The 14,038-nt window shown below is 39.2% G+C and overlaps 1 protein-coding gene across 1 annotated transcript in view; it reads right to left on the minus strand.

Annotated features, from left to right (window-relative positions):
• suz12b (SUZ12 polycomb repressive complex 2 subunit b) overlaps positions 1 to 14,007 on the minus strand; it is a 17,036-nt gene extending 3,029 nt beyond the window's left edge. The window contains exons 1-13 of the mRNA XM_079629640.1: positions 13,346 to 14,007; positions 12,931 to 12,977; positions 12,755 to 12,819; positions 12,586 to 12,654; positions 10,734 to 10,783; positions 10,544 to 10,629; positions 10,155 to 10,386; positions 9,439 to 9,547; positions 9,227 to 9,332; positions 8,830 to 9,004; positions 6,509 to 6,597; positions 1,283 to 1,426; positions 881 to 1,038 (exon numbers count right to left, since the gene is read on the minus strand). Of these exons, the coding sequence (XP_079485766.1) occupies positions 881 to 1,038; positions 1,283 to 1,426; positions 6,509 to 6,597; positions 8,830 to 9,004; positions 9,227 to 9,332; positions 9,439 to 9,547; positions 10,155 to 10,386; positions 10,544 to 10,629; positions 10,734 to 10,783; positions 12,586 to 12,654; positions 12,755 to 12,819; positions 12,931 to 12,977; positions 13,346 to 13,493 (1,478 nt within the window). The 5' untranslated portion in view covers positions 13,494 to 14,007. The remainder of the gene's footprint in view (positions 1 to 880; positions 1,039 to 1,282; positions 1,427 to 6,508; positions 6,598 to 8,829; positions 9,005 to 9,226; positions 9,333 to 9,438; positions 9,548 to 10,154; positions 10,387 to 10,543; positions 10,630 to 10,733; positions 10,784 to 12,585; positions 12,655 to 12,754; positions 12,820 to 12,930; positions 12,978 to 13,345) is intronic.
• Positions 14,008 to 14,038: the final 31 nt, after the last annotated feature.

Genomic DNA, 14,038 nt, shown 5'->3' on the forward strand with positions numbered 1-14,038 from the left:
CCAGATTTCTGAGAGGGCAGGTTAAGAAAAACCCTCAAGTGACAGCAAAAGACCTGCAGCAAGACTTAGTGGCAACAGGCCTTAGACACTCTGCCTTAAGTTATGTAAGGTGGTGCTCGGTGATGCTCTGGGGCTGCTTTGGATCCTCTGGCACTGGAATCCTGCAGAGTGTGGAAGGCAAGATGGATTCATTAAAGTATCAGGAAATCCTAGGAGAAAACGCCATGCCAGTGAGGAAGCTGAAGCTTGGTCATCTATGGACCCTCTAACAGGACAATGATCCCAAGCATACCTCAAATTCCTCCAAGGTTTGGTTGCAGAAGAAGTCCTGGATAATTCTACAGTGGCCATCACTGACTTGAACCCCATATACATTTTTCTGGTGGGATTTGAAGGTGGCGGTTGCAGCACGCAAACCCAAGAATATTACTGAACTGGAGGCCATTGCTCATGAGGAATAAGCTGAGATTCCTCAGAAATGCTGCCAGAAGCTGGTGTCTGGTTATACATCTCATTTGCAGCAGGTCATAACAGCAAAAGGATGTTCTACTAAGTACTAAAGATGCTTGCCATGAAGGGGTTGAATTATTCTGTAGAAGTCATTCAAAGTTGCATTTTCAGTTGAATTTGGGGAAACCACTTGAAGCATTTGTTGTGTTAAGATATTTCAATTACTTTTGTTTGAATTGTTCATTGCAAACAGCTGAAAGTCCGTAAATTTTGCCTATAAACCTAATTTGCAATGGGGGTTGAATCATTTAAATTACAACTGTGTAAATATATATATATATATATATATATATATATATATATATATATAACCCTACAGTGAACCAAAAAAAATAAAAAATACTATGACACATTCAGACCCATTTCATACCGACAAACAAGTATGTGGGTGACAGCTGTCCTTTTAACAGGGCCGTTGCGGCTGAAGGCAAAGCCAGGCTGACTGTGGATGTCTTGTGGATTGCCGACATATGAGCCATCATAGCACTCATTTATGGAAACGTCTATCCGAGCACCTTTAGGATGAGGCTGGAAAAAAGGTAAAATTTTATGTGACTGAATTCTTGAAATTGTCTATGAAATTTAAGAGACACAACCAATGATTATAGCATGATCCCTTGTTCTTGTGCCAATAAAAGTTTTCATGCATACACTAACTATATAATAAATGATAAAATGAATATAAGGAACTGTTTAACTAATAAAAAATGTTGTATTCACATTTGAAACGAAGCAGGCAGAAATTCATGATAGTGTGTTCTTCTGTTCTCACCACGTAGTTAAAGATGAATCTATTGTGGGAGACTTTGAGGTGTTTAAGCAGACTGTAGAGTTTACGGCAGTTGAGCGTGCACCAGGGACAGTGCAGGTCGTCTCTGGCCTCCGTTTGCTGGCGAGTGTTATTGTTGTACAGAAACTGTGGACAAACAAAAAAACAGCAAATTGCATAAAGTTTAAATGTGTAAATTGTGTTTTCTTACCATTTGGTAACATACTGGACTTTAAATGGACTATTATGTACAATTCAGAAAGCCTTGTTATTAGCGACACTGGTGGCCTTCACGCGAACTGCAGCCGGCAACTAAACTCGCTCATGAACGCGTAATGTAAGAAACTGAACGTGATTCAAGGCCCCCGATGAGTATCACTGTGAAGTTCTTTTTCATTCTTTGCTTAGAGTAAAAAGAAGTTTGAAACACCACGGCGGCAATATACTGTTAACAAATATGTGCAGCGTGCTTTCCTCTCAATAACAAAAGAAACACACAACAAAAATGACAGCGTGAGAAAGTGGCAGTTAATAAAGCATCTGATCATAGAGGATATGCATGGATATGTTTGCACTAGCTCTGCAATATACCAGCATCATGTTGACAGATGAGGTAATTAAAATGACACTGTTATGATAGTTTGATTATGAAGTATATTAGAGACTATAGTATAGATAGACTATATATCTGGCTTTGTTGAGTTGAACCTTTTTCTTTGCATGACAGATTGACTTTAGAGTACAGTATTAGCATTTGTTTCATGTGACAGAATGGAAGAGAGTGTCTCTGGAGCGTGCATAAACTTGAGATATTCCTGGCAAAAACGTCCCGAGTCCTTCACATAAAAATCAGAATAGATTAGAATTAGAGATGCTCCAATCAGCATTTTTGGGGCCGATCACCAAAATCATGATCTGCCGATTGCCGATCACTGCCGATCACAGAATGGCAGAGGAATGGGAATCTTTTATCTATAATCTAGCAGAGTTTGCACCATTTGTAGAAATGAAACTACCGGTAACTATGAGGTGGCAATAACTATTTTTTTCTGGAACAACCAATTATGAAAAACACCCCAAACCCAGTAGGTTGTTTATCAGACAAAAATTCATGAAAGAACTTTTGTAAGTCAAATTTAAGACCGTTTTAAGACATTTTAAGATCATAAAGATTGAAATTTAAGACCTACACGACGCATTGACCAGCAAATAACAAATAAAATTTGCATCCACCATCAACATGCACGGTTTGTTTACATAAGCATTAAAATAATAACATAAATTATGGCTAGATTTTAAAAGAGTGTCTTGCAACATCTTATCTACTACTAACATGTACAAGTGCAAATAAAGTTTTGACAAAAAAGGTTTTATAAAAAGATAAACCTCATATTTCAGCCTTTAAATAATTTTTTTATAAAAAGAATGAGTCAAAAAAGATAAATTACTGACATTTACAATGCACATTAGCTTATCTTTTATTATTAATAGTAAAATTCGGTCCGATTTTCCCGTGGCGTCTGTCGTTGCTATGCAGCCATGCACTTTGCTCTCCACAACGACAAAGAAGTTTTAGCAGCTTTTGCGGAATTCTCAAGTTGAGATTTCTTCATCTCGCTGCGCCTGGAAAAAACGGCCGCATCGCTTCTATAATGAGCGCGCTTGCCGCACGCCTACATTTGAAATAACGAACTTGAGTGCGCAAAAGACGCGATATGTGAACGGCACCTTGGCGAGCTACCTCCAGTCAGGCCACGAGCTACTGGCAGCTCGCGAGCGCCGTTGGTGGCTTCCACCTCGAGGGATTTCAGCACGACATACATTGGAAATGGCTCATTTTTGTCGGACACTTTATAAAACTCATGTTGCCACTGGCAAGCTCCGGTCTGCTGTTGTGTGCCCGTGCGCCGCACATGCAGGTGGAAAAAAGTTGCGCGAGTAATTTACGTCACATGATCGGCGCTTTTGGGGTTCGCCGATCAAGCTATTTTTAGCCAATATCGGCCGATCATGATCGGAGCATCACTAATTAGAATAGAATGAGGCATTTATATAGTGCTTTCATATCTACTACTGTACACCCAAAGCCAGGGTCTGAAATTAACTTTTTGGCTCACCTGCCACGGGGACTGGTAGATGAAAAAATCACCACCAGCCAAGCATATTTTTTACCGGCCAAAATAATAAACAGCCTTTTTGTGTCACAAATACATTAATTTCAGTACATTTAATTGAGATAATAAGGTATTATGTTGAATACAAACATAAAAAATTGTCCAGAGCAAAATTTTAAATATAGTATAATAAAAAAAATCTATATATTAATTTAAACAGTATCTGGAGACAAACATTAACCTAATGTTACAGAGCCATAGGAAAGCATGGAACTCTCAATGTCAGCATCAGCAGGCCTACCGTATTATTTTACTGTATTTACACACTTATTTTGAGGTAAACCAAAAGCTTAACAAAATCGGAGAAATAACCAATACTGGACCACGTCTGCTAAATACCTGTAGTCTTTAAAAACAACATACATAAACACTAGTCTAGCTACAGGAGGAAAAACATTTTCACTTAAGGCGGGCGTACACGATTTTTGTTGTTTTTACGAGCTCGCAGATGATTTTTCTACTCGGGAGAAATCGAGTGGAAATCGGTGATGCCCGCATGGTCGCGGCTCGCAGTGTGTGAGAGGAATTACAAGCCGAGCCGAGCACGTTACGAGCACCTCCCGACAATTTTTAAACATGATGTTTTAAAAAATTCGGGGAGTTGGTCCGATTTTCATCAGCGTATAGGCTGTCCCTTTGCCAAATCATACACAACCACGTCACAGGTAGGGCTGGGTACCGAGTTCGATACTTACTTTTTAGGTACTTTTTGCCTCGATACTATCGAGTATCACACACACACACACGTTTGTTTTGCTATCCTTGTGAGGACATTTATAGGCGTAATGGTTTTTATACTGTACAAACTGTATATTCTATCCCCTATCCCTAAACCTACCCATCACAGGAGACATTCTGCATTTTTACATTTTCAAAAAAATATAATTTAGTATGTTTATTAACCCATTCCCCTCATGGCTGGCTGGTCCCCACAATGGAGGTGATCTCAGGTTTTACTATCCTTGTGGGGACATTTGGTTCCCACAATGTAATATAAACAAAAACACACACACACACACACACAAACACACACACACACACACACACACTCTCTCTCGCTCTCTCTCTCGCTCTCTGTCATGTTGAAAGGAATGGCTAATGTTCTCTGCTTTTCAACAAATCATTTGCACACACATTTCTGTCATTTTTCTGAAGCTATTGCCTGCAACATTGAAAGCTCTGGTCTCTGTGTTTAGCACGAATGCTCACGTGATTGCCGCCGGCTCAGGATGAAATTCGTGCAGGACAGTCGTGCCTTGTACCAGCTGCTTTGATCGCGATTATCAGTTTAACTGACTCGTAGCGTGTGCAATATCTCACAACCTCTCGAGTGTCCTAACATTTTATTATTCCTATTTTGGTATGATGAATGACTATTTTGCTTTTTATTTTACTTTCCATCTTTTAAACCACATGCCGCCTTGTTTTCTTTAACATTGGTTGGGATAGATTTACTGCAATAGAAAATACAGTACACAATAATGTGCTAAATTAATTTATTTGGGATTTCAACATGCTATGGTTGCCACAGATGGGCAGACTCCTGAACTCTTAAAATAAAATAAATATAATCCATAAAATAATAATAGATTTTCAGCAGCTATTGACTATTCAGTATTAAAGATAATACAAAAATGCATGTCTACTTCACAATTAAGTGAAATATAATAAGCCACAAATAAGGCTATATTATAAGCTACATTGAACTTAGCCTAATTATCAATTCAGATTCCTCACTTGCTCGGTTTGCTTGACGCCGAAATGCAGTAGGGAGGGCTGCTGCGTCACGGGATATGTACATGTCTATACATTTCGCGTGCTTCATACTGTCATTGTGAAGCTTCAATTTACATGGACACTTATAATCGGATTGACGGCTCAATCGGACTAAAAAATCTTTATGTAAACACCTTAATCGATCGGATTGAGCTCGATCCGAATGCATTTTCGATCGGATTGAAAGGGGTGGTTTATTCCTTTTGTAATGCGATCAAGAGAACATGTCAACACTTGATCGGATTGAAAACCGAAACTGAAAGGACTGCGCGTACAATGACGTATGACGCGCGGAACGAGCTGTTCTTCCTGTTGAATAAAGTGTCATATAAATGAGTGTCCCGTCATTCTAAAATTCTCATTTCACTCAGCGCCTGTGAAGTGAAGCAGGACAACGTCCCACTAATTGTTTTGGATTCTCATCCACAGACGACTGGTTTTGGCCGCGGGGACGGGCATTTTTACTGCGTGATAAATATAAGCAGCACGGCAAAACGGTTCAATGCTCAATGTCTCCAAATCATGACCAGAGACAGATTAATATTACGTCTGCCGTTTAAAACAAATAAAGAGCCAATAGAGGAGAATGGTTATGCGCGAACAGCGGGAAACGTGTGACATATAAACGCTTTCACGTGCCGCTTGAACTGATGCGCTGAATTTGTCACGGATCTGTCGGATCTGTCACGTCACATTTACAAGCGGAAAAATGTATTGTTTGAATTTGGTAATAAAATGTACAGAATCAGACTTTTTATATCATAAGTAACCTGCTCTGTCTTGTCTGTCGGTCTCCATGTCCTCTTTGCTTTGTGATTTTTCTGTGCGTGAGAAAATGGATGTGTGGCGTGTGAAAGTGTCACACTGAATGCTTTGGTAGCTCTGTTAAAAACTGCAGTTGCAAATGCTCGCTTTCTTGCTGTTGTGTTTAAGGAGGCGGGTTTATGCTCTATTAACTTGGACTGTTACCATGCTCTCTGTGTTTGATTATTAATGCCTGTGCATCCCGCGAGTTGGACACAGTAGAGGAGAAAGTTAAACGTTCAGTTCAGCCTTGATTCTGTATCATCATTAGTAGTGTTAAAAGTTGTAAAAGAGCACCAAATTGAACAAAACAATAACTACAAAATTTTAATTTATGAATATCAAACGGTATCCTCGGTATCGCAAAATCCATATCATGGCACAACATAATACCGGTTGTCACGTTCATACCGGTATAGCGCCCACACCTACAATATACATAAATGTATCTTCATAAAGAGTTCAAAATTTCTACCTGGTAAAAGATGCGTAGTTTCTGTCTGGGTTCACAGGGGGACAGCTCTCTTCTGGTCTGTATGCTGGTGCTCACTGAATCCTTCACCGCTGAGAGAATAAAACATTCAACAACTATATTCACCATTATATTACATATAAGAAAAAGGCAGATCCTGCATTATGTTTGATTATAGTAATCAGGTAAGAAGATAGTATGTTTTCAGACCAAGCAGGCCATGATTGCTAACAAACTTATACAATATAGGGCTCAACGCTAAGGATTTTTTCTTGGTTAGAATTTGTACTGCCCCGCCAAAATGTTTAATGGCGCCACCACAGAAAGTAATAAATAAAAAAATAAACCCAGTTATTGACACCAACAACTACTAGCCTAAAGCAGAGTTCACAATGAAGGCCACCTGGGACAAATTTTAAAAATCCTAAAAGATTCCTCAGATCCTAGGCTAAAATCTGATACCTTTGATCATTAGTTTGACATGTTCACCGATAGCTGATTAATGACCATTGCGATCAAATTTGACCACTGAAGAAATTAGTACAAATAATTACAATAGAACAAATAAACTTTGCTTTTCAGGTTTTTCAGAAATGTCCAACTAATAGTTTTCAGGTAGAGAAATTGAATAATCGAATGTAAAATAACTGCATAGTCTTCACTGTATAAATTAAATACATATTATTCCTTTTTAAAGTTACAAAAGTTATTCAGTCAAGAGCAGTGAGTATTATTTTTTCTTTGTCCTTTGTTGTTTGATTAACATTAAAAAGTCAGACAGCAGAAGGTTCATTAGACTGCTGTCGCTTTATGAGCTGCAGTTACAATATACTGTTACACATAGGTTTTATTTCTCAACTGTTCATGTTCACTTAAAACTAGGGGTCGACCAATTATCGGAGCTGATATTACGCATTTTTATGGTTATCGGTCATTTTCAAAACCGATTTGTCGATAAAATAATACAATTTTGAAATGCGCTACATTTGGCTCTGACACAGCCACCTCTGTCGAACTCACCACTCTGTAGACTAGACCAATGTCCCTGCTCATCTGATTTGTTGGGAGTCACGAGTCCGGCCAATCAACGCAGAAAGCTAAAGGCACTACAAGTTTTGCACTCACCGAAAGCACTTGCTGACTGGAGCTGCTTCACTGATCACGCATCAGTTGTCTTTTAAAGTTAAGGCAGCAGCAGACTTTGCTGAAGTAGCAATAAATCACTTCACTGAAGTTGCAAAACACCTCAATATAATAGGGCCCTGGCATTCCCGAGATGCAGAAAACACGGACGGAATCGCAGAATCCAGTCATAATAACGGAATTTACTGTATAAAGCCGAATGTCACGGAATTTGTCAACTTATTGATGAATTAATAAAAAGCAGGTCAGTACGAATCAAATCGAATTTTAACCCGCAAAAAGACTATTTAAATATGAATCCTGCGTGTCTCTAAATGAATGGCACAGACACACACACACACACTCACTGGAGCACACGTGACGCTTGCGCTGTTTTCAGCCTTAGCCGCATCATTATATTAAGGACATTATTGCAAAAACATCATCTCCAGAGCCGCTTAGTCACTTCATGAGCTTTTTAATGCTTCAACTGAGAAAAATTTTCGTCATATCATAAACACACAGAAACTCACAGATCTCCACGGCAAACGGCAAGCCGTCAAAATAAAAGTTTTTTCAAAGGGCCCTAAAAATAATTAATTTTGACATTAATCTAAATTTTTACACCAGCCATAGGCTAGGCTATATACAGTATCTGTTCAAAATATCGGTTATCGGTCTACTTGATCTGTAATAATCGGTATCGGCCCTGAAAATCACATATCGGTCAACCCCTACTTAAAACATAACAGACTATGTTTATGAGGACACTCAATACGGCCATTTTGACATGATTGTCTGTGAATATGTTTGTTCAAGGGCAAGAAGAAGTGAAAGAGAATTTAATTCGGTACTCGCAGTGTGAGAAGTGTTGTGTGTGCAACACATCCAATGTGTGCCCCCACAAAGCAGCCTCTCAGAAATTGCACAAATACTGAGTCCTGAAGGCGTCTTTCTGTGCGAGCGCTTCGGATGTGCGTTGAAAACATAAAACTACAAACACACCAAGTACCGAATTGAGATCTCTTTCACGTATTCTTACGCTTGAATATTTAAATTGGAAAAGCTTGAAAACGCGTGCAAATGATAAACTTTCATGACGATGCAGCATTGGCTTGATCGGGCAACAGACAGTTCCGTCAACTGTCCTGAGCATCGTTTACGCTAGCCCCGGGCCATCAGGCAGATCCTTGCTTCCTTACCAACAGGTGCAGGTCGGAGAGTGTTGGGTCTGCTCTCTGTGGTGCTGGTGTCAGAATTGCGGGTGGAGAGTGGTTTGGCCACAGGAGCTGTTGAAGGGTCACTGGGGTCACCTGTCCAATGAAGGGTGAACTGCAAAGTGGGTCCCTGAGAGAAGGTCTCAAATGGTGGCAACCTCTTCAAAATACAAGAATCAACAATTGCAATCTACATCGCCACTGAATTAAATAAAATATGAGATTTAAACCAAGAAATAAAGCTTCAGAATTTTTGACAAATTTAAAAAATAAAACAACATCATGACAACATTTGACTGCCAAATAACTCCCCACTTGCTTTGGTCAGAAGTTCAAATGCTTGACAGGAAAGTTAACAGCTTATTCGGCAGATATAACCAACCTTTCCATCCAGGATGGTCTCCCATGTGGCCCGCTTCTTGCTGACTGGACAGTCTTCAATCTGTTGCATGGAAACCTCATACTCTCCATCCAGCAGTTGCAACCGTCTGAAGGACAATTGTGTCATCATGCATGTCACATAAGGAACAGCATCTATTTTTTTCTGGCATTTCTAAGTGACATGAAGCTTTCAAAAGCACTGAAATTACTAACCGGTTTTTATCGAAAACAGTCATCTGAGCAACAAACGTTTCTGTGGTCTCCCCGTCACCTCTGTGGGATAAGGATCTCTTCTTTCTGGATGGGAGTTCCTCTTTTACATCTACAGATAAAAGCATTAAGACTGTTTTGTTCCGGCCTTGCATTTGTGAGGCTGAGGCTACAAAAACTGCAGTGGGCAGTGCGCAGTTAAGTGTATTGACTATGTTTGAAAATGTAGGGTGCTAACTTTAATCGCTCTTCGCACCAATTCATGCATCATCATGGACAGATGACAGAAAAGGTTCGATTTCTCACCATCACTCACCATCAGATTTTCTGAAAAAAATGATACTACTTAAATTGTCATCCCTCTCCTTGATTCATGGACAGTAAAGCGAAAGTTCACCCAAAAACGAAATCTTTTCCTCACCCTCATGTCATTCCAAACCTGTATGACTTTCTTAATTCTGGGGAACACAATATTGTGAAAAACTGTTTTGTGCATATAATGAAAGTCGATGGACCCCAATGACCAGAAAAGACAAAAAAAATTCAAAATAACTTTTGTATTCCACAGAAGAATGTCGTACAGGTTTGGAACATGCGAGCATTTTCATTTTTTTGGATGAACTATCCCTTTAACTTACACTCAAGCCATGAAACAGATTAGGATGGACGCAGAGCTTTTCCACAGTATTCTTCACTTTTTTCCCTACACTGCCACTCACCAATATTCTCATCCACCTCACAGTTGATGAAGCCATTGGGGTCTCTTTTGCCTGTGCGAGACACCCTGAAGAGAAGAGAATAGGATTTGACCATGTGACTGTTACTGGGCTCAAACTCATTGCTGGACACCAGAAGGGAAGGGAAGGCACCAGGCTTGGTTTGGCTGAGATCCGGGTTCAAAAGCACCTGCTTTTTCCCAGTAGGCACTTGCTTTATAGGGCAGCTGACATCCTGAGGGAGAAAAAAGACCATTGTAACAAAAAAAAAGTTATGATCTTAAAATTGGCATACTTTTTAAACTATTGTTTCACCACCTATATATTTGAATGTTGTTTTCACCACCTATATATTTGAATGTAATAATACATTTAAGTAAAGAAAATCTCACCTTACGCTTTTTATGACAGACTTTGACAAGTAGCACCTCAAGTGAAACTGAGTTTTGATCATTTTCTGAGTTTTGACATGGCTTATCTGGTAAAACAAAAACTAAATTATAATAGAACCCTAAAATGGTAATTGTACATTAAGATGATAGTTCAGACACATTGGTACACTTTTGGCAGATTTAGACTAACCATTCTTGTGAAAAAATCCAGTGAATGTCAGTTGCAGATGTGAAGTCACACTGAAATCACAAATAAAACAACTAAAAATCACCATTTGGAACCAAATTATCCTATAACACTTTCTTAAAACACAGTTTTCTGTGAAAAATATTTAGCCGCTTTAAAGAAGTCATTCTGAAAACATTAAGTAGTTGCATTTATAAAGCTTTTGTCATAACTTTTGCACAGATGTTTGTCCCAAGTCAACACTATTAGCTTAAAGGGATAGTTCACCCAAAATTTTTAATTCTGCCATTAATTACTCACCCTCATGTCGTTCCAAACCCATAATACATTTGTTCATCTTCGAAGCATAAATTGAGATGTTTTTGATAAAATCCGATGGCTCAGGGGGGGCTCCATTGACAGCTATTTAATTAACACTTTGAAGGGCCAGAAAGGTAGGAAATACATGGTTAAAATAGTCCATGTGACTACAGTGGGTCAACCGTAATTTTACGAAGCGACGAGAATACTTTACAAATTACAAAATAATGACTTTATTCAACAATTTCTTCTCTTCCGTATCAGTCTTCGACACGCGTTCACAAGAGCACCACGACGCATGCGTGTGTAAAGCCGGGATCCTCTGTTATACAACATGTGTTGTCTCATCGTCTGAATTATCCAAACTTTCAAGATGCAGCATGACATGACAATATCACAATCGATGCAGCACACACTCTCCTGTTCAGTAGGCATCGCTTGGCACTGATGACATCTACACCACCAGCTCTCCATTGCTGTCTTTCAGAAGCTTGTGGCTGTGGTTGTGTTGCACCCTCTTCTATCTCTTTTAGTTTGTTCTCTGTATATTCTGGCTCAAATAAGTAAGGTTGTGAAAGAAAAATGCAATTCCTCTGTCGAAATCTGCAGACATAGTTATAGACTGTTTTATGTTGAGAGTGTCTTCCTCTGCTTGTAAATACAGCCCTGCGTTTCTGGCTTATATGTCAGCTTCTGGGTCATCACACGCATGCGTCATGACTCATGACACGTTTTTTTTTATTCTCATCGCTTCATAAAATTAAGGTTGAACCACTGTTGTCACATGACTATTTTAACAATGTCCTTCCTACCTTTCTGGGCCTTCAAAGTGTTAATTAAATAGCTGTCAATGGAGCCCCCCCTGAGCAATCAGATTTCATCAAAAATATCTTACTTTGTGTTCCAAAAATGAACGAAAGTCTTACGGGTTTGGAACGACACGAGGGTGAGTAATTAATGACAGAATTTTCATTTTTGGGTTAACTATCTCTTTAAAGTCAGAACCAGTCGGCAAATTTGGGCAGTCGGTGTTGACAGATTTAGCAGAAAATTGCTAAATGTAATATGGGCATTTTTTGTTAATATTCAGACTTTAGCTGCTTTTACAGCTGTCAGGCCGAACGGTTCTAAGAACGATAAGGAACGGTTCCAGTTGCGTTTCCACTTGAGCCTAGTACGGCACAATTACAAACCGTTCTCAAGAGAAAACAATTATCTGCAGGGTTGGCTAACCGTGCAGGTATCTGTGAAGTCACGTCGCAACTCAGAATTGGTCCCTTCGGCACGGAATGGAACAGTTACGCAATGAGAACTGTTCAGCCCGACGGTGGAAAAGCGGCTTATGATTCCATCCAGTCAGAATAAATCAAACATGTTTGACATTTTGATTTGTGTACGGAACGACTGGTAGTGTGTGATCCTCAGTTGTTTAGTGAAAAAACATTTCTCTCCAGTTTTTCTCTGTAACCATTTACAAAAAGTTTTAAAAGTTGTGTAGTGTGTTCCAGCCTTTAGGATTTCTTACACAGCTTGCAAAACAGTAGAAAACCAATACCTCTGAGACTCTGGCTCCCCTTTCATTCTCTCCACACTGGACAGCAAGTCATCCACTTTAAATGCTTTCCTGAATAAAAAAAGACCAGTTTATTCAATAAACACACTTTAAGAGAGCTAAGCAAAGCAGCTATTTGGGTAACCATTATTAAAACATTGAGAGGACCCACCTTTTGGCATTTGTACGTGAGTTTCTATGAGACATAAAGTTAAGGGTCCTGTGAAGTAATATCGGCTGTGAAAGAGCAAGAAAAAATAAATAAAACCAAGTACAACCAGAATCAACTTTACTGTTAATGTAAATTCAGTGTTAAGGCTTTTGATTAACTTATAAAGGTATACTTACAGCTATTAAGTTCCTTGTTCGAAGGAATCTGTAAATTTGAGTAGGCTCTGAAGGGAAAATGCAAAAGTATTAACAATTATTTTAAAGTTTATTCTTTACAGATTCTGTAAAGAATCTTTTGTCTGTTGCTTTTAAAACCTTCATCTACAATAAACTGGATGGGTTTAAGTAGCTGCTATCAAAATTAGTTATTATTACTTGTTTATTAGACAGTAATAAAATGTTGCCTCATGTACAAAACCCATAAGACATCACAAAGATAAACCTAAGGGCTCATCCACATATCTAATAACAGATCAATTTGTCATGATCAAGTGTTTTGACAGATGCGAGTCTGTTAATGTATTTTCTCAGAGGCCTTCAGGAAGAGCTAATGGTTTAACTTTTGTGCTAAATGAGACGGACGAGGACTCACTCTCAAAGGCCTGCAGGAATAGCTCATGGTCGGCCTGCAGTTGCTCCATCTTGGGCTTCTTGAGTGAGCTCACGGCAGAGGACGGGTATACAGCACCATTGGCTTTACAGTTCATCACCTGAGCCGAGTATTTCTGAGGAGCCATCATAAACTAACAACTAACCGGAACTTTACACAAAAACAACACCAGGCGAAATTTATATCTGCACATTAATGACAGACAGCCGCCCTTGCTCCTTTATCCAGCTCTCTATCATCACCTAAACATCAGATACCGGTGGTTACCAGTCTCTCTGACTAGTACGTGTTTTAAGATGACTCATATGAGTAAAACATATGACTTGTAAATGTTATTGATGTGCGTCCTCAGTCTGGTCACTGATCCTCAACAGATGAAAATTAGCACGTTAGCTTGCGGTCCTTCACGGCGACAAAAACACAGTTAAATAACACCAGGTTATCCAGCCATATAGACAGCTGTTCACTTTCCGTTTTAGATAAACGTTAAGGTTTATTAAATATTTGTTATTTACGAACGAAATTGCATTTATTTTGGATGTGAAAATCTTACCAACTGATGGACATCGGTACTACTGTATCGCCCGAGCCCTTGAGGAAAGAGCCGCGAGAACCGGCCTACTGCAATGTGGCAGCCAATCAGAGACGTCGGCTGGTGGATTCGATGTTTTCTAT

This window comes from Phoxinus phoxinus (genome assembly GCF_949152265.1).
Source record: "Phoxinus phoxinus genome assembly, chromosome: 11".
Taxonomy (NCBI): Eukaryota; Metazoa; Chordata; class Actinopteri; order Cypriniformes; family Leuciscidae; genus Phoxinus; species Phoxinus phoxinus.